This window comes from Canis lupus, chromosome 28 (genome assembly GCF_011100685.1).
Source record: "Canis lupus familiaris isolate Mischka breed German Shepherd chromosome 28, alternate assembly UU_Cfam_GSD_1.0, whole genome shotgun sequence".
Lineage (NCBI taxonomy): Eukaryota > Metazoa > Chordata > Mammalia > Carnivora > Canidae > Canis > Canis lupus.
Window position 1 is genome coordinate 17345701 of NC_049249.1, and position 23267 is coordinate 17368967.

Below are 23267 nucleotides of genomic sequence, written 5' to 3' on the forward strand. Positions count from 1 at the left end.
TGCTCTGAAATTTTTATTTATTTTAATTTTTAAAAAATATTTTAAAAGGTTTTATTTATTTATTCATGAGAGACACACAGAGAGAGGCAGAGACACAGGCAGAGGGAGAAGCAGGCTCCCTGTGGGGGAGCTTGATACAGGACTTGATCCCAGGACCCCGGGATTATAACATGAGCCAAAGGCAGAAGCTCAACCACTGAGCCACCCAGGTGCCCCTGCTGTAAAAATTTTTAAATGCGCTGTGTACATACTCATAAATTTAATGGAGATATTTTATTTCATCTGGGTGTCCTCTTTGTGTATTTAATATGTTATTATTCAGTAGCCCTTTGCATATAGTGATATATGTTAGAGACTTTTCTAGATCAATAACTTTCAGATATACCTTATTCTTTAATGTTGTATAGTATACGTATGTGTGTGCATGTCTGTGTGTGTGTAAAACACACTATCTTATTGAGGCTTTCTGCTTTCTTTATGGTCACATGAACAAAGAGTCATTGAATTATGGGGTGTCACACTTTTGTGGGGGGTCCGCTCATGCTTTTTCTTTTCTCTGGAGGGCTTCTTTCCTCTCCTTGCTGTATGACACAAACAGATGTGTTGGCTGATAGGATTGAGACTGTCCCTTAGAATCCTCAGAATAACAACCCAGCAACCTTATTGTCTGAAGCGAGGCTCTTCAGGAAGAATCAAAGTGCTCACACAGTGAGAAAGAACAAGGATCTGAATGTTTGACCAACTCTATGCTGCCCACCTTTCCTCCTTGACCTGTGCTGGAATGGTGCTGCTGTTGGACCTCCATGTTATCTGATATAAACCATGAATCCTCCATGATCTGGTCTTCAGGGTCAGCTAACCCCCAATTTTCTGTATTTGAAGCCCAGTGGTGGCTCTCATTCAAATAGCTGGGGCAGGAGGACATAAAGATGAATTAATTATTCTGTGTCATTGTGCCTCTCTCTGTGAGACTAGATAATGCAGCTGAGGAGTCAGATGACACAAAGAGGTCACTGAGACAGACCTTTGTGAACTTCTGCCTTGGCATCGGCCTTACTGTGGCTTTTTAAAACAGAGGATGGTACCAATACTCACTTGGAGAATGAAGCTATTTAAATGACTTGCTTTTGGCTTGAGGTCTGAAATTAGTTATATGGCTAGTTATTTGTGATCAGGCTGGGCTCCTGCCATTGCAAAGGTACAAATCAATGTGGCTTGGAGCACTGGCCCTAAGATGAGAAGTGGAACAGGCCAGAGGGGAGCATCACTATTTTCCCATTTCAGTTATAAAGACTCTCTGGGCAGCCACTGGCCTGGAGCTGTTTTGTGGAAACTCCTGACCCTGGCCCTAGAATGGTCTGTGGTTTACTACACACCAGAGCCCCTAATTGCCTGTGGGTTTTGATTGTTGACTATCCTCAGTGTAGTTCAATGGAACATACTCAGGGGGAATGGCTGGTGGGTGCTTCCCCAAGGCATGCCACTTTGAAGCTTGGTTCTGTCTTCTGATTTTCCAGGCAGCTGGGCCATATTGTACTTTCATGGTACCAAATTGAAACAGTGGCCAAAGATTCTTTAATGATTTATTGGGTGTTCATATGCCTTACCCCCTGTTAGTGTAAAGAGTATAAATCAAGGAAGAGAAAACAAGGTGATTGCCCTTGAGGAAAATACAGTCTGGTCCATTCATAAAAATGACAATCATAAGCATTTATGGAACAAAGGCTTTTATCAGATCCTAGAGTAGGTATCTCATACCTCTTCATAGAAACAACCACCACCGTTTGGTCTGAGCTGAGGCTTAGAGAGCAGACCGCTCGCACAGCTAGTTCTTCCAGCAATGTGCCTCCTCGTCGTTGCCCAGATCCCATCTTCTTTGTTTTCTCTACTTAGAACTGGGCTCTGCACTTTCAGAGATTCTAAAGACATTTCATTTGTTATTTCTCTTTTAAGGATCTTTTAATGGTTGCTGAAAAGAAAATTTGTCCATTCAGAGAATAAATAGGGAACTCCAAGGTGCCATTGATACAAATGCAGAGGAGGGCGTGGGCTGAAGTTGTAAGAAGTCCCCACGATGTAATCAGTAGGAGGAGAGCTGAGAGTCAGCAAAAAGGGGGAGTCTGGACAGTTGCCAGCCATCAGCTCATTGGGAGAGTGGGAAATGGGAGGTTAGATGGGGCTGGGGCTGACTGTGAATGTGGGGCTCGGGCAGCCATTTTGACACCATGTGGCAGCCACACCTGAAGGGTGAGTTGAGGCATAAGCCACCCTGGCAGGAATCTTGGGAAGTTGTCTCAGAGACAGAAGGAGGGGAAAAGTCAGGTGGTGGAGATAGTATGGGCTGATCGTCTGGTGCAGGGGCTGCCAATTTACATACCACCTGCTTTTGTAAAATCAGTTGTATTAGGACACATCCACATCCACGCATGGACACACACTGTGTTTGGCTGTTCTAGAGCCGAAGGGCAGAGCTGAGTGGTTGTGACCAAGATCAGGGAAACAATATTTGCTCTCGCCCTTTTATAGAAAAAAAAGTTTGCTAACCTGAGCTGGAGTGACTCATAAGAGTCTGAAAGGGGAGGCAAAGCCTAGTGACTGGCACACAGTAGGTGCCACAATAGGTAACAGATATGTGTTCATGAAGAAATGAACAAAAGAAAATAAACTTGCTTACAGGAAATGGAACAATCAAGCCTGTGATGGCTGAATTTAGATGACCTCACAGAGAAAGGAGTCCTGGAGGAGAGGAGAGGCTGATAAGCGAATCCAGGAGTGAAGGACTTGTGGTCCCCTTGCAGCTTTGCTCTGTGGAATCCGGGGCAGGGGTTGTGGAGGGCAGGAGGAGAGGGCCAAGGAGCGGGCTGGTAAACCAGAGGAAGGCGGCTGCTGCATAAGGGAAGCGGCGTGCCCGCCGGATCCCGAACATCTGGTGGGCCGATGGGAACTGGCAGCGTGCCTTCCAGAGTCCTCTCACCTCTGGCAGGAACGTGGCACTGGGACGGGGGTGTTGAGTTGCAGCTCGGCTCTACTGGGAAGCTGACTTGGCTGCGTTGGCTGAAAGTTTTTCTTTTCTGTTCTTTTACTTTTAAAATAGCAGCCCATATGCTTGTTGCCACCAGCCTCTCCCCCAGAAGCTCACTAGAGGAGCAGGAGCTTGCTGTGTGGATAAAAGGATTTCGTATTCTCAACTCAGCTCTGGAAGTTGTCATGGAGAAGGTGGCCCTGGTGAACAACCAAGGTTATGGCAGATGAGATTGGAATGTTCTCCTAGAACGTGCTGGCCCACACAGAGCTCTTGTGAAGGACCATCAGGATAGGCCAAGAGCCCCCAGTGGTCACGGGACTCACTAGGAGTCAGGTCCGGGCCTAGACCCAACTACATCTCTGAAGTTGAAGGTGGAAGGCATCCAGCCTGCCAGTGAGCACTGGGTACCTGGGGAGTAGCATGAGTGCTTGGCAGCTGGGAGGCCCAGCTAGACAACAAGCAGGTCCCTGGTCAGGTGAGGGAGCCATGGAGCAGGTGACCCATAGTGGTGCAAATGGGAAAACCAGGGTAGCATTAGTGGGGCGAGGATTCAAGGCCCTAGATACTAACTGATGCTCTGGAATCGGAGATAGTTGGGATGAGACTAGTCAAAAGGAATGGACTTAGGCTCTGGGAATAAAGAAAGGCTTGTTGCTGGAGCTGGAGAGTCAGGGGGTATCTACAGGGAGTATCTACAGCCTTCTTGGAGAAAAAAAAAAGTAGAAGATATGCATGGAGTTTGAAGCGCTAATTGCATATCAGGATGTCTCCCCTGGAAAAGCTTCTTTTCATAAATATGTAAGAAGGCACATATAAGAATGTTCATTGAAACATTGCTTACTGTTGCAAATTTTAAAAGAAAAAAAAACAAAATTTTATTAGTGGTTGAATGGATAGACAATGGCTTATTCATAAGCTATAATGCTGTACAGTATTTAAAACTGGGTGAATTTGGGGCTCCTTGGTGGCTCAGTTGGTTAAGCATCTGACTCTTGATTTTGGCTCAGGTCCTAATCTCAGGGTCCTGGAATGGAGCTTTTTCTTCCTTTCTCTCTGCCCCTTCTCTCACTCACATGTGCATGCTCATTCTCTCAAATAAATAAATAAACCTTTTTTTTTTAAAAAAAAAGGATGAATTATGGCTAGGTGTGTCAACATGGATAAATCAGCAAGCTTGAATATTGAGCAAAATAAGCAAGCTGCAGGATAATGTCCTATATAAGGCTTATGTAAACATGAAAACTCCAAATGGCTATATGTTGTTTATGGACACAGATACTTGTTAAATCTAGTAGTGGTCACATGATTGGCATCTCATTGTATTTTCTGTGTGCTGGAAATCATTCATTAAAAAGACAGGAATAAAGAGCAGGAGGACGGAGTAGAATAGCCTGATGGACTTGGGTATGCTGATCCAGGGCACAGAAGCCCAAAGCCCTTGCACCTCTCATGTGTTGCCTTCCAGGTTCATTGTATATTTGGAATGATTCAGAATGGTTACTGGCATAGTGCCAGGCTCACGGCAGGTGCTCGATGCACATGTGTGATGTTTCTGGCTTTCTGGATGTTTCAGTGTTGGGACCCTAGTGTCAAGATTTGAGAGGTTAGCTTTGAAATAGGAAAAAGAACAGGGCCTAGGTGACTTAGTTGGTTAAGCACTGCCTTCAGGTCAGGTCATGATTTCAGGGTCCTGGGAATCGAGCCCTTGCATCGGACTCCCTGCTCAGCAGTCAGACTCTCTGCTCAGCAGTGACTCTACTTCTCCCTCTGCCCCTCCCCCTGCTCATTCTTGTGCTCTCTCTCTGAAATTAATTAATTAATTAATTATAAATAAATAAATAAATAATTTTTTAAAAAAGAAATAGGATAAAGGAGCCCATTTCTTCCAAGTGACCCCCCTTACAGATGTCTGGAGCGACAAGGTGGAGGATGATCCACTTTCCTATAAAAATGAATTCTGCAAGTGCGGCTATCTTTGGCACTGGGGCTGAGGCCTCTTTGCAAGCTGCCTCTCACCTCAGGCAAAGGGGTTCCCCAGAACTCCATGGTCAGTGTGGTGTGAAGCATCTATGCTGGAAAGGACAGAGACCTGGTTCCCTGAGGTGTCTTCAACAAGTGAGGCCTTTTCAGTGAGGCTGAATAAGCAGAGGAAGCTAACAGGTGGGGGATCTTCTTTTGGGAAGTCCCTACTCTGGGAGAAGCAGCCCCTCTAAGAGAAGCGCAGAGTCACTCTGAAACTGTGGTGCAGCCTGCAGAGAGAGAGAGACTATGTGTGATGCTAAGCATACTAGCTTTGATGACGTTTATTTGGATTCTGGAAGGAAGTTTGTTGAGACATCAGCCACACGGGGAGCCCTGAGAATTCAGTTCTTTATAAAAGTAAGATGTTTGCTATGTATAGAGTGGAGAAAATGCACTGGTTAGAACACAGCTTAGCTCCGTGTTGGTGGCATAAAGATATTTAAGGTTCAGATGGGGCCTTATGATTTTGGGAGTTCAACCTCTTTTGTTGATGGTGGAATAGGGCTTGACAGACTCTCTTCTTGGCCAGACTCTAGTCAGGACCCTCTGAGCTCTTTGTCAAGTAGGCTCTGCCTTTGGGTGCATCCTCAAAAGCCCACTTTTACCAAGAATCCTGCTAAGTCAGTTTAGCCGGAAGCCCCCACCCTCAATATATGACTGATCTCCTTCCTCATCTCCTACAGTGCCCTAGGTCATGATCCCCTGGCCTGCCTTCAGTAGGAATCCTGTCAGGTCAGTTTATAAAAGAATTACTCTACCCTCTGGTAATGCTCCATCCACTGACCCCCACCCTTCTCTTTGGCTATAAAGTTCTTGATTTTTGTTGTATTCAGAGTTGAGCCCAGTCTCTCTCCTATTGCAAAGCCCCATTGCAGTGCCCTCTAGACGTATTACCATTGTCCTGAATGAAGTCTCCCTTACCATTTTAACACGTGTCAGAGAATTTTTTTTCTTTAAACAGGTGTAGGAATTGGCTTGTCCACGGTAGCACTTTGCATATGTTTGAGAGTCACTTGTAGAACCTCGATTTCCAGACTCAAGGATCAGTGTCCTTCCTCCACACCATGCTGTCTTTATGCCTTCAAGAGTGCAGAACCAAGAAGTGATTCATCCTATACAGTGTTTCATTTGTACTAATAGAAGTATGCAACTGACTGCCTCTAGAGATTGGGGTGTCTCCTTCCCTGCCCTGGAGAGGATAGGGTCTTGGGGTGATTGGTCACTTAATCTTGATGCTTCTGCTAGTGATCCACAGATCTTTGCCTGGCACCAGATTAAACCTTTCCAGTTGTACCAGCATCCAACTGTATGCAGTGTGTTTTCTAGGTGTGGCTATGTGTTGAATGGCCACTAGACATTAGGAGTTGGTCAAAAACTTGACCAACCAAGATCATGAATGGCCACTCTTTCATTCTTGCAAATGAAGACAAAGCAAAGTGAAGAATACACAAACCAATGCATTCAGCACTTGCTTTGCACCAGACATTGGGGCTATTATTAGAAACAGCTCTTGCCCTTACAGCGTTACAGACAAGGAAGAGATCTCTGGAAAAAAAATAGTTTGACTAAAACAATAGGATACACGCTAACAGAGAAACATATCTGAGGTGGTATGGGAACGGAAAGGAAATCATGATTAATTTCCCAGTGGGGGAAGCTGGATGGAGGGTGATATTGGTGGTGCTGAAGATTGGAGAGAAATATCCCAAGCAAAAGAACTAGGATAGGGATAGTTTAGGCATAGGGAATGATACGTATAGAAATGAAAGGCAGTGAAAATGCAAGACATTCCAGAAAGTTTGGTGAGGCTGGAGAGAAAGGGGCAGGGAGCAGGTGGCTGGAAAGGAGTCTAGTAAGGAAGACTGAAGCCAGGTTTGCCAAGACTAAGCTTGGAAACTACGTCCTCATTGTGCATGGGCCGCGGGTGATTACTCTGCAGGATGAGGTGGACAGACCTGGAAGTTGAAATATAGCCTGATGACAGCATGGAGGATGGCGGGAGGGGGGAGAAAACTGGAAGAAGAGTATCCAGTTGGGAGACTATTGCAAAAATAGTGATGCATGAACCACAGCGTTGGAGTGAAGATGGAAAGACCACAGGTCCAAGTTATTTAGAAGATAGAATCATTAAGACTTGGAGACTGAGCTGGGTTTGAGAGATAAAGGCAACAAGAAAGATTGGGAGTGATTCTCCTGTGCTTAAAGGTAGACAGGAGACAGAAGATAAGAAGTCAATTTTAGGGGGGTGGCTGATTTTAACAGTTCTTACAGTCACTGACCATGTGGGAGCCAGTAGCCCAGGGAGGGGCTTGAAATGCTGATGTTTGTTTATTCAGTAAACATGCTGAGTGTGTATGATGTGTAAAGCCTGGTTCTGTACATTTGGGGGAGAGGAGAAGTGAATACCCTTTTATTTTTATTTATTTTAAACATTTCATTATACCTACATCTTGTCACGGGGTTTTCTATGTGACATATTTTTGCATCCTTACAAATGCCTGGTGAGATGAAATCTCCCTAATTTTTTTCAGCTGAGAAACCTGAGGCTGTAGCAGGTTAAATAATCTGCATGTGGTCATGCAACCAGAGAGCTGAGGATCTAGCAGTGAAATAGAGATTTTGCTATGCTCAAAGGTCACATTCTTCTGTCTCACCGTAGTGTTCTCTGAGGTTCCTTGTCCTTTGAGAGCTGAGGTTGTGCTGGAGAAACAGAACTCAGGACAATATCATAGAGCTAGAGAAGGAGGCATGCACAGTGTGCCTTGGGGGTGCAGTGGGTGGGAAGCTTGTTCTAGGGCAGAGAAGGGATGATGGGGACTGGGAAGAGGGCTAGTGAAGCCTTAACAGGGGTGAGGAGGGACAGCTCAGCTGAGTGTGGGGACATTGAATTTTCTCGATGAGATGGAGTGCGGATAATTCTTAAAGGTCATCACACATTACCAGCCCTGGCGACTATGCTCATCAAACTAAGCTGTGCACCAGGGAAGGAGCAGATTCTGGAGAGAAGGAGGGTAAAAGGAAGGAGCAGGCAGTTACTAGGAGAGGCACCCAGCCAGAGTCTGGAACTGAGATTTGAGGCAAAATGCAGGCACACGTGAGGTCAGGTGACCACAGAGAAACAAAACTGAGTTGGGATTCTCTAAAGCCTGGGTGAGAGAAGTTTTGTGATCTAGCCAAAGAAGGCAGTGAGGGAAAGATGGGGTACAGAGCTGATGATACCGGTGGTTTTAAGAGGGAGTGAGGTACATATGGAGTGGAGTTGGGGAGTGAGGGACAAAGCATGGCAGCGAGGCTGGCTCCTGAGATCTCCTTGTTTGCCACCCGCTCTCCTTCCTCTGCCATGGGGAGGCAGGTTGAAGAGGAAGGAGCCTATGGCTTGGCCTGCCTTTGTTCTCTGAGTCGTGATTTGTGGTTTTGGTATAAGGTCAGAGCCCTGGAAATTAGGCCCAAAGGACAAGGAAGTAGCCAGCAGGGTAATTGGAATGATGCACTATTGGCGATAATTCCACAGCACTGGCTTTTGACCCTGACACACCATTGCCTCTCTGGAAAGCATGATACCCTCTACCCACTGCAGCCCAGTGAGGCCGCTGGACCCTCTAAGCTTCTGCAGGTGGGGCATCCTTCCACCTCGAGGTCCCTGAACCTGGGGCTCAGTGAAGGGGGCATAAGGTTGACTGGACTCTGGTGACCTCAGGAGACAGTCTGGCCAGTCTGGCCTCTCACCCAGCTCCGGGCCAGAACTCACGTCCCTTCACAGCAGCACGCCGAGGACCCTTGGACTGAACTCGGAGCAGGCAGTCCGCAGCAGCAATGTCCACAGACAGCCTCACAGAGGGTGGGAAAGTAGGTCTCTGAGAAAGGTTGGAAGCAAAGGGGAGTGAGTTTAGATAGTAAGCAGATGCACTAGTCTAATTGCTCTTCCAGAATTAATGGAGCCTTTTATCTCTGAATCACTCCTGTGATTTGGGAACAAAAGTGCAAGTTGAAGGAGAGCTTGGCTGCCCTTTGAACACAATCCCCCATTTGGTAAAACAACCTCTCCCTTTCTTTCTCTCTCACCTGCAGATCAACGGATTATGGCACCACCTATGAAAAGCTAAATGACAAAGTAGGTTTGAAGACTGTCCTCAGTTACCTCTACGTCAATCCCACCAACAAGAGGAAGGTAAGTCTAGGGGTCAGGGGTCCCAAACACTCCCCGCGGGGTAGCAGGGCTGCCGGGGCTTGGCATGAAGAAGAAAACCAATAGGCGTGGAGTCAGAGAGGGCCTGCTTTCTATGCCATGAACATCACAGCTACTGCCATGACACCAGTCGAGCAATAATCATAATAATTTCAGCAGCAGCAGTAGAATTATGTAACTAGGAAGGTGTTCTTCTTTGCCTTATCTCGTTTATCCTCACGGTCAGTCTTTGGGCTAGAGGTTATTGTTGTTCCCATTTTACAGATGAAGAAACTGACGGTCAGAGAGAGGACATCATTTTCTAGTCCGCAGTCAGACAGCGGTCAGTAGCAGATCTGTGATTTGAGAGTGGGTCTGCTTGTCTCTGGGGCTGAGTTCTCCCACAGCCTCCCTCTTGCTGGTCTGTTTGCAGGGAACTCCTTGTCAAAAGGGAGTCTGCGTCTGCCAAGGGAAGGATAGGTGGTTCCTGGATTCACCAAGTTGATCCAGAGCTGCTGCTGAGGCACAGGAGGGCAGACTTGGCTCCACTGGCTCCTCTGTTCTCTGACTTCCCAACTGACTTACTAGCCAGGATGTGGAGGAAATCATGTAAGGCCAGAGCTCAGTCATGGAGACACGCTGGGAGGAGGGGACCTGGAATCAATGGAACGATGGATGGTTTTAGAAAATAAATACTGTGTCATATGTTAACTCTGAGACAGGGTGATCTTTCTGTAGCCAGGAAGGCACTGCTGTTTAGAAATTTAGGCAGGCCCAGTAGCCCCTATAAACACACCAGGGATCTAAGAGGACATTTTAGTGTTTATTTTATTTATTTGACAGAGAGGAAGAGACAGCACAAGCAGGGGGAGCGGCAGGCAGAGGGAGAAGGAGAAGCAGACTCCCTGATGATTTGGGAGCCGGATGTGGGGCTCCATCCCAGGACCCTGAGATCGTGACCTGAGCCGAAGGCAGTTGCTTAACCAACTGAGCCACCCAGGTGCCCCAATCTTAGTGTTTCTAAAACAGCACTCCCAAACTTTCCTTTTGCAATATGGTTTGCATTCCCCCATGGATTCCCAGCCTTTTCTTTTGTGAGAATCAGTGCAAGGCTGACGTTCAATCCATTGTTCAGATGTCTCTGACCTTTGAGTCCACCCTGGTGGAGGCCAAGGTGGGATGATGACTTTTTTTTTTAAAGATGTTATTTATTTATTCGTGAGAGACACACAGAGAAGGCAGAGGCACAGGCAGAGGGAGAAGCAGGCTCCATGCAGGGAACCCAATGTGGGACTCTATCCCAGGACTCCAGGATCACACCCTGAGTCAAAGGTGGACATTTAACTGCTGAGGCACCCAGCTGTCCCTGGGATGATGACTTCTGATGCTGCTCAGAGCGGAGCAGCTTTGACTCAGACCCATGACATGAGCACTCACAGCCTCCTCTCTTCTCACTCCCACCTCTGCCGCCCCTAATCCCCAGCAAAGGGAGGAAGCAGAATGGATGACTCCTGGTTCCGTATTGATGATGGATGCCCAATGATCTAGCGAGGGGGTCCCAGACCTGAGTCTGTGCCCACCATTCTGATGGCTGATCATCTGTTACTGGCTTTGGTGGAGTAGTTTTTCTTTGCTTTGTCCCAAAGTTGCTGCCATTTCCATAGTTTTCAGTATTGTCTTGTGACTTGTTGAACATCAGAGCTGGAAGGGATCATAGATTTTATCTATCTGCACAGTTATTATTAGTTCTTGAACTTCAGTGCTTTTGCAGAAGTGAGTAAAGCTCTAGATCTCGTCTCTGGAAATATGCACCTGCCCACAAGACTGGAAACAGTTTTTAGCAGTTTGTGAATAGTTGGAATCCCACCCAAGGACGCAGGATGTCCAGGACATCTCAGTTAGGAATCCTTTTTCTGTACTAATAACCTCATTTTACAGATGAGGAAACAGAAGCCAAAAAAGAAAGAAAAAAAGAAAGAAAGAAAGAAAAAAAAATCCCACAGAGCCAGGTAGAGGTCAGGACTCTTGATTCTCAGTCTAGATTTCTTTGTTCCAGACCACACTTTGCACCTTTTCCTCCTATACAGTTATAGCCTAGTAGCTTAAAATTTACACTCTACTCCTATCTTGGAAGCTTGAAGCAGTGCTTCTTGACCTACATGAAAGTAGGTGCCACATCCATGGATCCAATAGTAATGATCTGTCTCAATTTTTCCTTTGCCCTGCCCCCTTCATTAAGAAGGAAGTTGAGGCCCGCAGAATATAAATGTCCACCCGTGTCACTCAGCTGGTTTGTGGCAGCATTGCCAGTTGTTCTCATGACTCAGTATAAAACTTTTTCCATTCTGCACAAATGACTTGGGGTCGGATGGAATCACATCTTGGGGTGTATGCGCTATGGGGGAAGCAGGTAGTTGACACATGGCAGATGCTCTTTAGCACTGCTCTGTGACCTATGACCACAACAGAATTAATCATATTTTCTTATAGATGATAGGTCAGCCATTTTTCTCTCAAGTGGGATGTAAAGGATCATACCTGGTTGCATCCAGTTTGGTGATCATCTGTTATGTCTGTTTTCTGGGCTTCTACTCATAATGATGTCTCCTTTGGTCTTTTGCTATTTTTCTCTACTCCTGACTTCCTTATCTCTCCTTGGTCCAATCTAGAGGTGATTAGAAGCATGGGGTAGTCATCTGGATGGCTCCATTGGTTAAGTGTCTGACTCTTGGTTTCAGATCATGATCCCCGGGTCATGAGATACAGCCCTGTGTCAGGCTCTGTGCTCAGTGAAGACTTTGCTTGTGTCTCTCTTTCTCCTTCTATCCCTCCCCACCTAAAATAAATAAATGAAATCTTTAAAAAAAAAGAAGTGCAGGAAACAGAGGGTTGGTTAAAGCAGATGCTGAGGGTCAGAAAGAACAGAACACTGAGATTTAGAGACCACTGGTGCAGAAATGCTGTCTCCATTTCTCCTTCCTAGAGGTGATATCTATACCATGGGCTCTCTGGAACAGTTTCTCATGGGAATTAATTCCCACTTAACAAAAAGTTGAACCTGTTTTGCCTGTCTTCTCTGAGAAATGCCATCAGAGCACAGTTAACTCCCACTTAAGAGTCACTGCTGCCCATAAAGTTAAAAGCATAGACATTTTCCTCACTCAGATTGGGGAAAGATAAATGACAGGCTATTGCCATGGTTTTATTTATTTTCTTTAATAGCAGTAGAAATTAATTCATAAGGAGGCTGTGTGATCTTGAAGTACTTTCTGAATCATCCAAGGAAAGATGAAATTAGATTCTGTTTCATTTTATGGTAAGTGTTTTTGATTGTCTTCTGAGCTTCTGGATGCTGACAATTCACAAATACTTTACATGGTGACTTTTATTTTAACCAGAATATTTGGTTTAGTAAAAATAACCCTTATCCAGCCACTTAGGCAAAATGACAGATATTAAATGAAAATCCTCTGGTTTGTTTCCTTATTGCTTAGTATTCTGGGTCATGATGACCTTGTAATTTGACATTTTTGTTTTCTTAACTGTGTCTTAAAGTTTAAAACCTGTGGTCTCTGGATTCTCATCTCAGCTTGCCTTATTCAACATCTTCTGATACTCTAGCACCCAAATTTTCTGTAGCTGCCCATGTTCATTGACAGCCAGTGAAAAATCCAGCAGATTTTCAGCTAATCTTATGGAATACTTGCTTTTTACTTAATGAGTTATTTGTTTAACAGATGGCTACTGCTTTCCTTGGAGGCTGCAAGAACATCAGAGATCTGTGGCCCCTGGCAAAACAGTAAATTGTGCTTGCATTTATATTGTTGTTGTCTTTCTAATGGTTTTTTGACAACATAAAATCTCCAAATACAGATAGCCAATAAGCCATTAGGTTGAAAGTAGAAGTGTGTCTTACGTGTGTATAGTCTGCTTCTACTGTAATTAATACTGTAATTAACAACTAATTAACAGTAATTAGCATTAGTTGAGCACCTACTATGCTAAGCTGCCCTTTAGGAGCTTAACCTATATAACCTCCAATCTTCCCAGCCACTTTAGAAGGCAGATATGATAAGGAAATGGCTCCATGTCGATCACCCCATGGCTGTATTACTTGTAAATGGTGGGTTTGCAACAGCTTTCCCCTTGATGAGGAAAGTGAGTGACAGATTTGTCAGGATACATCATCTAGCGATGCTGGACTCCCTAAAGGAAGTTGAGATTTGTACTAGCCTTTACTAGTCTTTCCTAAATGAGAGTACTGATGTGAAATGCTGGGAGCTACTCCAGTTGAAGTTGTTCTATCTAGACTGTCCTAAGACACGGTGGCACCAGCATTATTTTAATGATCTTGAGCTGTCCTGACTGTATGTGATGTGAATTCTTCATCTGTCGCTGTTTGCCTTTCTCCAGCCATTGGCCAAGGAGCTCCTTGTCCATGATGTCTGATCCTGACACTTTGAACATGATGAAGAGCAGTGTGTTAGTTCTAGAAGCAGGTGTGTGTGAGGTTTGCCACCCTGAGGAGGGGCTCTGCTATGGCGGGCAGGGAGGGTCCTGAGTTCCTTCTCACAGCTTCCTCTCCTCACAGGAGATGAAAGTCCCTGGGGTCCTAGAACTCATTACTCTCAGCTGATTCTTCTCTAGTCCATGCAGAATGTCATGTGCCAAGGTCAAGCCTGCGCTTAACAGATCTGTGCTGTGTACAACACAAATATGCTGAAGACTCTGTGCCCCCAACAAGAGAAGGATTTGGCTCCTATGGGTGCCTATTTGAGAACAAATCTTTAGGTGGATGGGGAAATGTGGGCCTGCTATCGCCTAATTGCTCTGGAAAGAGGCCGCCACCTGCCGATTTGGAAAGAGTGCTTTGGAAAAGGCAGAGAGTATAGGAAGGTCTGACTGCCAGGGAATGTGGCTAAATCGCTGCAGAGTAGAGGTGGGTGTGCCTATGGCAGGGGAGTGGGGGAGTGAGTGGCCGGAGGCTATATGGCACCAGAATAGGGCAATTACTTCTTATTGAGCTTCTCACAAACTCCAAGCTCTGGGCTGAGTTCACCTCTATACCCTATTCTAAGTTCTTCTTCTAATCCCCTGAGCCTGGCACTTTTATTCTCATGTGACAGATGAGGACACTGAGGCCAGGGCAGGCGAGCCACTTGCTTTTTGTCAAGTAGCTAGCAGGAGTGGCCCCGGATCCCCATTCAGCTCTACTTGATGCCATAGGCCATGCTGTTTGCTCTGATCCATAGGTTGGCAGCTCTTGCACAGATACAAAGACCAGGTGAGTGCAGTCAGTACCCCAACAGTAGCTGTTACTTGGGGTTTTCTGTCCATTAGTGTTAGAGAATTAGCAGTGTCTTGAAAGAGAAGGAGAGTGTGAGATCTTGCCTTTCTAATTGATTTACCATTGAAGAGGATAATTACTTCCAGGCTGCCCTGCAGAAATGGAGTGGGAACTACCAGTCAGATACTCTGACAAGCAAGCCACCTCTGTCAGGCTGCTAAAGAGGCATTGGGAATGTGGTCGGATGTTGGTTATTCCCATATCATTCTCTTAAAAGAACAGCATAACCCTGAGCTCTGTGACACACAGGAAAACCACAAAACAGAGAATTTTGAACTACTGGCCTCCTGTTTTCCCTGGCTGTGTCTCCTGGGATGGTTGGAGGATCCAGGAAAGTCCACTGTAGGGTGGCACACTTTCAATTCACAGGTATTAAAATCTCTTACACAAAAGCAAAGCAGCAACAATAATAATGAGAATGTGGAGAGAGAATTTCAGGCTGTTAAGCAATCTGTTAAATATCTAGCTCTGAGCAAAGTCTTTTGGAGGGGATTTTTCTGCTTTTCGAAATGTGCAATCTGCTTGGGCAGAAAATGTGTACATGAACAACAACTGCAGGTGGAGACCTGGGGTCTCAAACTCAAAGGCATAGAGGGGCCAGGCAGGGGCTGTCAGTGAGTGATGTGGGCTGGGCGGGGAGTACGGTGGCTGCTCGGTAAAGGGGCTTCCACTCATGTGCTCCAGGTGACAGTAAGCGTGTGAGAATGAGGGCCTGGTGTAGCTATGACATCATTGTCACCATCTCCTGATTTTCTCTGCATATTCCCATATGAAATTTTTGTATTTGAAAATGTTTCAGATATGCTTGGATGTGGAGTTTGGAGTGTGGGGCCTGGCAGGCTGTCCCAAATCCATTTCAGTTCCTCATGGGCCATATTCTGAGTACTAAGTCATTCTCCAACTGAAAAGTTGGCATTTGCCAAGTGGCCTTTGGGGCCCCAGCATAAGGATAACGGTTAGCGGGTACTCTTACTGAGGGCCCACAGTGATGCCTTTGTGATTTGTATGAGATACCAACTAAGTTGAGTGCAACTCACAAAAACTTCCCTTTGACTCAAAGGAATCACACAGTGGGTCCTGCATTGCAGAGACCTTTTGTGTCATCGAAGGGAAAGGTAGAAGTAGAAGGCAGACCTCTCCTTTCTGGTCCTGGTTCTACTCCTGGGTAACCATGTTCTTGAATAAGCCTGACCCCACTCAGAATCTCCATTTCCCTATAATGGCAAGGTTGACTCCTACACTTTTTGAGGTTCCTTCCATCTCAGGTTGTCCAGATGGCCACCATTTGGACAGGGCCTCTCAGAGGTCTGTGTAGTTATATGTGATGATACATGGACTTTGGGCTCAATGCACAGCCCATTGGGTAGTCCTTGGAAGGTGTGATCCCCATAGCTCTTGGTTTTATGGACACGTATTGGCCAGCTAAGTGCCTCCATCCAGGCTAGAAACTTCTTTTCTGGAGTTACAGTTCCTAGGTTAGAAGGTGGTTGCTTTCCTGTAACCCACTGGCTCTACCCATTTAACTCAGAGCAGCAGAGTCCTCAATGGCACAATCGCAGGCTTCCATCAGCATGAGGTGATACAGCTTCACATGAGCATTGCTGTCCCTGTCCAGACATGCACAGTCCTCCTCTTGCAGGAGAGGGAACTAGAGATGCTGTCCGAATCTGCTCTGGCAGCCCAGGTGTGAGGACACTGTCATGATAGCAGGCAGCAGACCAGCTTGGCTGTATCACACTTCCTCCGTCGTGGTTACCTGCTTGCTGCATCCTCAACCAGGCATCTCATCTCATCAGCCCGGCTTTCTCCCTTCACAAACTGTGTATAATAAGCCACGTTTTGAAGAGCAAGTAAGACAAATCCCTCCTAGTGCTAATATTCATTTCTGTTTCCAAAGTTAACAAGTATCTCTGATATTAATGGCAGTGGTGTTGATAATACAATAACAATGATAAGTAGCTAGCATTTTTTGAGAGTTCCATACATGTCCCAAATTATTCTAAGTGTTTTAAGTGAATTAATTCATTGAATACTTCACCAACAATCCTGGAATGTTAGTACTATCATTATTCCATTTACAAATGGTGAAAGTCTGGCACCAAGCTGGCACCAAGAGGTCAGGGACCTGCTCAAATTTAGTTGTTGATGGTTACTTACCTTGGTCTAGCATGCTCACCTAATTCGCTTGTGCTCATATTTAGTTTTAGACTCACTGCATGTTGGAGCTAAAAGGGCCCCCAGAGACTGTGCAGGCTCTCATTTAGCAGAAGAGGCCACTTGGGGACTTGCCACAGGTCACTAAGTCATTTGCAGCAGGGCCAGGGCTGGAACTGGGTCTACTGACTCTTAATCCAGTGCTGTCTACAGGTCCACAGGCTGTTTGGCTGCTGGAGCACTTAGATCTGATAGAGAACCCCAGCTGTGAGTGAATGCAAGTAGGGAACTGTTGGGAGCATGTACTCCCCGCCTGTCTCACTGAATGTGTGTTGTAGCTGTAGGTCATATGAACATCCGTAGCTTCTCAGTTCTCTGGTCTCAAAGGATATTACCGCAGGAATTCTATTTAAGATGAACCTGGGTGAGAAACCAAGGGCCTGAAATCCAAACTGCCTTTTGTATGTTGGAGGGCAGAATGGGGTTAAGCAGTGTGCTCAACCCTAAATGGCTATCCAAGAAGCAAGAGGCTGGCATCCCTGGGGAAGAGATGTTGGGGGAGGAAGTAGGATTTTTGGTCTAGGCTTTCTCCTAATTAGCTGCAGAGATTGGGAAAATCATTTAAATTGTCTAAGCCCCTGTTATTCCATCTGTAAAGTGGGCATAAAGGCTCATTTACCTATCTTCTCCTTTGGGAAAAAATTTAGGGTAAAATGAGAAACATAATACTGCATTGGAGGAAATAAGCTACAGAAAGGTAGGAGAGGATTGTATCTGCTCAGATGGAGCTGGCATCATGATCACAGAGTGGAATCAGCCTCCCTGTGCACTGGCTCCCTGGCTGTACCCCTGTTCTGACCAGAGGTGGGCTACCTGCTTCTTGGCTTCCTTGAGGAGAGCCTGCAGCTCCCAGAACCCTGTGTTTTCAAGGGCCTCACATCCCGCCCTGTCCCAGAGGCACACTGCTACCTTTTTTCCTCCATCAGTCTTCTTCCCTGTGTCTTAAAACCAAGCTTGCTAACAGCCTGAGGGAGATGGATTATTCTGCTGATGGAGAGAAATGGTCCCATTCTTGTTAATTCACAACCACTTCATTTTTCTTGCCTCATAAATTAACAGTTACCAAGAGGCTAGAGCAGTGTTTATGGCAAGATCTGTGAAAAGAAAGAGTGAAAAAAGGAAAAAGATAACAGATCTTGGACCAAACCTCCTTCATTTACTAATTCCACGTCCAAACCTTTCTCCTCTTAGTATATCCAGAAAGTGACCCAGAGAAATAACCCCCCGAGAATAAAAGCATCAAACATTGTTGGGGTCTGAGGAATGCAAATAAAGGACAACTAAGAAATCAGCAGAAGGTGGACCCACGAGGGGAGAGACCCCGGTTTACAGGTGTCCACCCGCCTTTGCAAGTGTGACCAGTGATGGAGTAGATGTGAAATCAACTCGAACTAATCACTTAAAGGAAAGAGAATCTAAAGTAATTCTTGGAAATTCACTCTTTAGTCACAAAGTCCCTTTCTCAGCAAATATATGTATGTGGTTCTCCGTATAAATTACTGCAGTGTGCTCTAGCCAATAATTTATTTAAAGGCTCATTAAAATGATTACTAGTTTTTTTCTTTTGCATTTTATTTGAAAATGGGAAGAATATAAACCTATAGCCTGGCTTCTCTCCAAAGTGCCCTTTGGGGTTTGCATTGAGTATATCATATTTTTTTAAATAAAGATATGATTTGCAGTAAGATTGTTCAGGCATTTAAGAGGAATAATAAAAATTAGCCACTTACTGCACTTTTTAGTGGCTTGTGTTTGCCTAACCTATTTTTTTAAATTTGATTTTTATTGGATTTGGGTTTTATGTGTATATGTGTGTGTACGTGTGCATCTGTGCGTTCAAAAGAGGTCAACAAAGAGCATTATGGCAACTTCAGAGTTAAGAAATAAGAAAAAACAAAAACAAAAACCCTCTTCCTTTTCTGGGCAAACTCTGGTTAGGAATGACCTAAGGATCAAAAGGAAGCCTGTGTTTCTGGGTGGTCATGAGATGCTGGTTCTGTTTTGCTGCCTAGCTTATCCCAGGGACCCTGGCTGACTGCCACAGTGACTCAGTGAAGCCTCAGAGGAGGGATTCCATGCAGAGGGAGATGACAGGCAAGGGTGCAGGTGAAGACAGAACCAGTGATATGAGTGGAAAGCCTAAGGGCTCATCCCAAAAGAAAGGACATTGAACTGGCCATGAAGGAGTCAGGTTGGGTACGAGAAAACACTATGGGCACTGACAAGAGGCTTCCACACCAGGCCTGGATGATCTCTGGAGATTGTGGGAATTTTATACTTTAAAGGATGTTAAAAAACACAAGGTATCTTGGTCTGAGGGACTTAATAAAGCACCACGCTTCGAGGCAGATGTCATCCTGTGGCATAATCAGAACTGGTGAAGAGTAGAGGCAAAAATCGGGCCGACTTTGGAAGAAATCTTGCAATTTGGAGAAGAGAAGAACAAGGACAATCTGTGAGGGGAGGCAGGCTGTGGAGGTTTTAACAGACATACTGGGTTTAGCAGTTGCAAGTCAAGAGAGAGACAGAGGGGGATTTAATATTGTAGACCCTCACCCCAAAATCTCAGGGATGGAGGTAGGACTCAGGGCAGGGGTATGGGAAGCCCCAGCAGGTTTTTGAGCAGGAGGCCAACAGCATGAGAGCTATGTATAGGAAGGCTGATGAGAGTCGATGGGCTGACAAGGTGCCCGTGTCAAGCGTCGCACGCCAGCTCTCTCCATCCTTACCCTGCCCTCCCCAGACCTCTGGGTGTATTTTCTGAGCATCGCAGGCAAGAGCAATTTTAGCAAAAAGCTTGGGATGGCAGGGTGATGTGTTCTTCCTAATGTTCCGACGCACAGTTATATAGCAAATGGATCTCGCTGCCCCTGAGGTAGAGATATCTGTAACAAAAACCACCACCACCACCACCAGTGAAAGAAATGACTCTGTTTTTTTTCTTCCTTGGTGAGCTCAACCAAGCAGAGAGATTGCTACTGACATGCATGGCTCGCCCCCGGCCCGGCCCCCCATTCCCGGCCCAAGGTCAGAACGACAGACGTCAGTACTCAGCGCACACTCTGTTGGTGAGCGTGGCCGGGTAATGAAGAGCAAGCATCCTGGGATCCCTGGCTCTGCCAAATGGCCCGGGGGCAGATTTGCAGCAAGTGTCCCTGCACACTGGGGGTCTGAGTCGGCAGTGCAGAGCGAGATGCTGACCTCAGTGACAAATGGAGGCCTGGCTTGGCGCTGGCAGCTCCACGTGGAGGGCCTCCCGGGAGCAGATGCAGACAGTCAGCCCTGCCATTCCACAGCGTGAGTCTAACTCTGAGCAATGGCTCGGACTGTCTTATGATGACCAAATAGAGGAAAGAAATGAACCAGAGAGGAAGCAGCTACGAGAAATGCGCACAAGGATCTCCTAGCTTCCAGAGAGAGGAGGATGTGTTCAGTTTAGAAGCTTGCCACTATCCCTGCTTCCTCCCCAGTGCCCAGCAAGGTGGTGTGATAGTGGAGGGAAGAGCTTCACAGCGCGGCCTGTGCCCAACTAGCTGTGTGACCTTGAACATGTCATTTCGCTTGCCTGCACCTTCGTTTTCTCATCTGTAAATGGGGCTCCCAATAGGATTAAAAAAAAAAAACAATTTTAAGAATTAGATGACATCTGCATGCAGTGCACAGAATAGATGCTCAACAATGTACCTTTCTTTTCCTGGGTGAAATGAACCTCTGGCTTTTCCCCTGCTCCATGATGCTGTCCTCTTCCCAAGGAACCCATGTGCAAGTAGCTAACTTTGCTGTCCTGTGAAAAGGCATCTGTTTCCCTCAGACTAGCATTAGACAATATCCTTTCAACCTCTAAAATGAAAAACAGCCCCCTTTGCATACCCGCCCCCGTTTTTCTCTCTCCTAGCCACATGCTTAGTGTGTCTTCTTACTGATGCATTGATTTCTCCTACCTCACTTAATGAAGTATAAATTAAAAGTGATGGTTGTGAGTCCTGGGCGGTGTGTGCAAAGCAGGTTTCTACCTGTTATCACACAAGCCCCATTAGGCAGATGGAGCTGGCGGGTGGGAGGTCAGATCCAGGTCTGTCTGACTTCTGAGCCCCAACAGCCCCTCCAGTGTTGTACCCCCATGAAACACCACCTTCGTCTCTGCAGACGTACATCCAGATGCATCAGTTCCTCTTGGTGGTGTACAGATTATCTGTCTTGATGGTTGCAGATCTCCTTGCCGTGTGGTGCCAGACCTGGGAAACATGCCGGCACTTCAGGCTTGGATCCCATACTGGCAGACATTGTATTTAATTGGGACTCTCCTTTGGGACTGAGCTGGGGCCAACACCTCTGAGAGCAGTTACGGCAGCAGTGCCAGGTGCCCGTGGCCGCCCCATAGATGCTCAACCTGCTGCTAGACATCTGGAGCAGGGTCTTGCTCTGACTTGGGCATTAGAAAGTCAAAAAATGCTAACATTTATTGAGCACTTACTGTGTGCCAGGCCAGTGGTTTTACATGAATATTTTTCTCACACGTATAAATATATGAGGTAATACAGTTACTATCTCCCTTTTGGGAGGAGGGCGTGAGGAGAGGCTGAGAATGACTGCTTTACAAGTGAGCAAGAGGGAGAAGGATAGAGAAAGAGAGAGGGTGAGCACACTCAGGCAAGTTCTCCTAGGTGAACAGTGGTCAAGCCAGGTTTCAAACCTGCATTGCCCAATTTTAAAACATAAGGTCTTAGGACAGTGTTTTATTGACCTTTTTGGGCTTAGATGGACACCATGACCTTCCAGAACCTCTCTTCAGAGGAGTATAGACATGCAGAGGGATGTGTTTTCCTCTAGTTCAACAATGCTGTGATCCTATGCTAAGAAGTTCTAAAGAATGTTCTCTGCTGAGGCAAGAAGTCAGAGGAGTGTAGGGTTGCCAAGTTTTTCTTAAACATAAGACAAATGATAGACTGGGGTGCATGGGGGCAGTAAATAGCCTGTGAAAATGCCCTAGCATCCAGTAATTCACAGGAGCAAGCATCAGGGCCAAGCTCTGCCATTCCCATTTGGAAGCTCCCACAGGGTAAGGGCTGATCAGGTTCCTGAGGGTCTCCTTCCACTTGGGCAAGGAGCTATTTCGTTCAGATCCTGACTCTACTTCTTAGCAGCTGGTGGCTTGCATACATTATTAAATTCTCCAAGCTTTTGTTTCCTGGTTGTTGTAATCAGGGTAATATTAGTACTCACCTTATAGTATTAAATGAGAAATGTTTGCGAATGCTTTGCCAGCGACTGACCCCTGGTCCCCAGTTGGAAAACTACTTAACTTCAGGACCCCTGGCTTCTATGGGCTAGTTTCATGTTGTTTCTGTCCATTTATGAATGAACACTCAGCCTAGCTGGGCACTCTTGGCCTCTCTCTCTCAGACATTGGATGTTCTGTTTGGAGATGAAGCTGGTCAGCAACTCAAAGGTTGTCTGGTTCAAACCTCTCATTAAACTGATAAAGAAACTGTCCCAGTGAGGGGAGCCACTTATTCAAGGTTATACAAGCACTTAGTGGCAGAACTGTGGTTTTTGAAATCAGATTTCTGGCTTCAAGCCCAGCGCTCTTCCTATGAAGTTACATAGAAAGACACTGCACCACGCAGGACAGACCTGGAAAGACACGTAGTTACAGAGGACGCTGGTAACTAGGAGCTTTGAGATGCTTTTCGTCCTTGTCTGGGAAACCTAGAGTTCTAGGGCACTGGAATTAGAAGAGGCCAAGTCCGTCTTTCAGACCAGTGAGGAGCCATGTGGTCATGGATAAGGCCCCCGAGGGTAAGTTGGACCAGGGGCTGCCTTTGGCTGAGTCAAGATTGAACAAGGAGAAAAGAGGTTGAAATCTGAGGTCTGTTAAAGCCCAAACGGTGAGAAGAAGCCCCAGATGGAAGGATCAAGCAGAAGGGATGAGAGCAGGGAGACCGGCCATGGAGTACGAGGTGGGCTCTGGCATAGGAATCTAGACCGAGATGGTGGGTTATTGGCAGCCCATTTTTATAGGGCACCTTTCTCTCATTAGGGGGATGTTAAAAGGGGAGGCACTTGACTGATTAAAGCAGTCTGCTGGGGCCAGACAAGAAGGACAGTCACATAAGAAGAGTAGCAGAGAGATAGGATGCAATTATCCAAAGTGGTCTTTGGCCTGAACCTCCAGACTTCAATCATCCCCGGGGAGGCAGTGACAGCATATATATGCATGGAAGATTTCCTGACTCTGCTCCGGACCTTCACAGAGGAGTGAGTTGATGTCAGAGCAGAATCTTAGCACGCAGGTTAGCTCTGCAGAGGCGACTTGGAATAATAAACTGCTGGTTTCCTGGTGTCAGCTGCCCCACCTTGATCCCAAATCAGAGAGCATCAGCATTTGATAGCTCAGAGCAGACCAGCCTCACAGATGCAAGGTTGTAAAAAGTTATTTCTCTGAGATTTCCTCAGCGTTAATGACCGTGTGACATGGCAGTCCAGAGGAGTTG

The 23267-nt window shown here is 46.1% G+C and overlaps 1 protein-coding gene across 2 annotated transcripts in view; it reads left to right on the plus strand.

Moving 5' to 3' along the window:
• Positions 1-23267, plus strand: part of SORCS3 (sortilin related VPS10 domain containing receptor 3) — a 581611-nt gene that overhangs the window by 243161 nt on the left and 315183 nt on the right. For both annotated transcript variants that reach the window (XM_038578740.1, XM_038578741.1), the window contains exon 3: positions 9116-9215. In XM_038578740.1, the coding sequence (XP_038434668.1) occupies positions 9116-9215 (100 nt within the window). The remainder of the gene's footprint in view (positions 1-9115; positions 9216-23267) is intronic.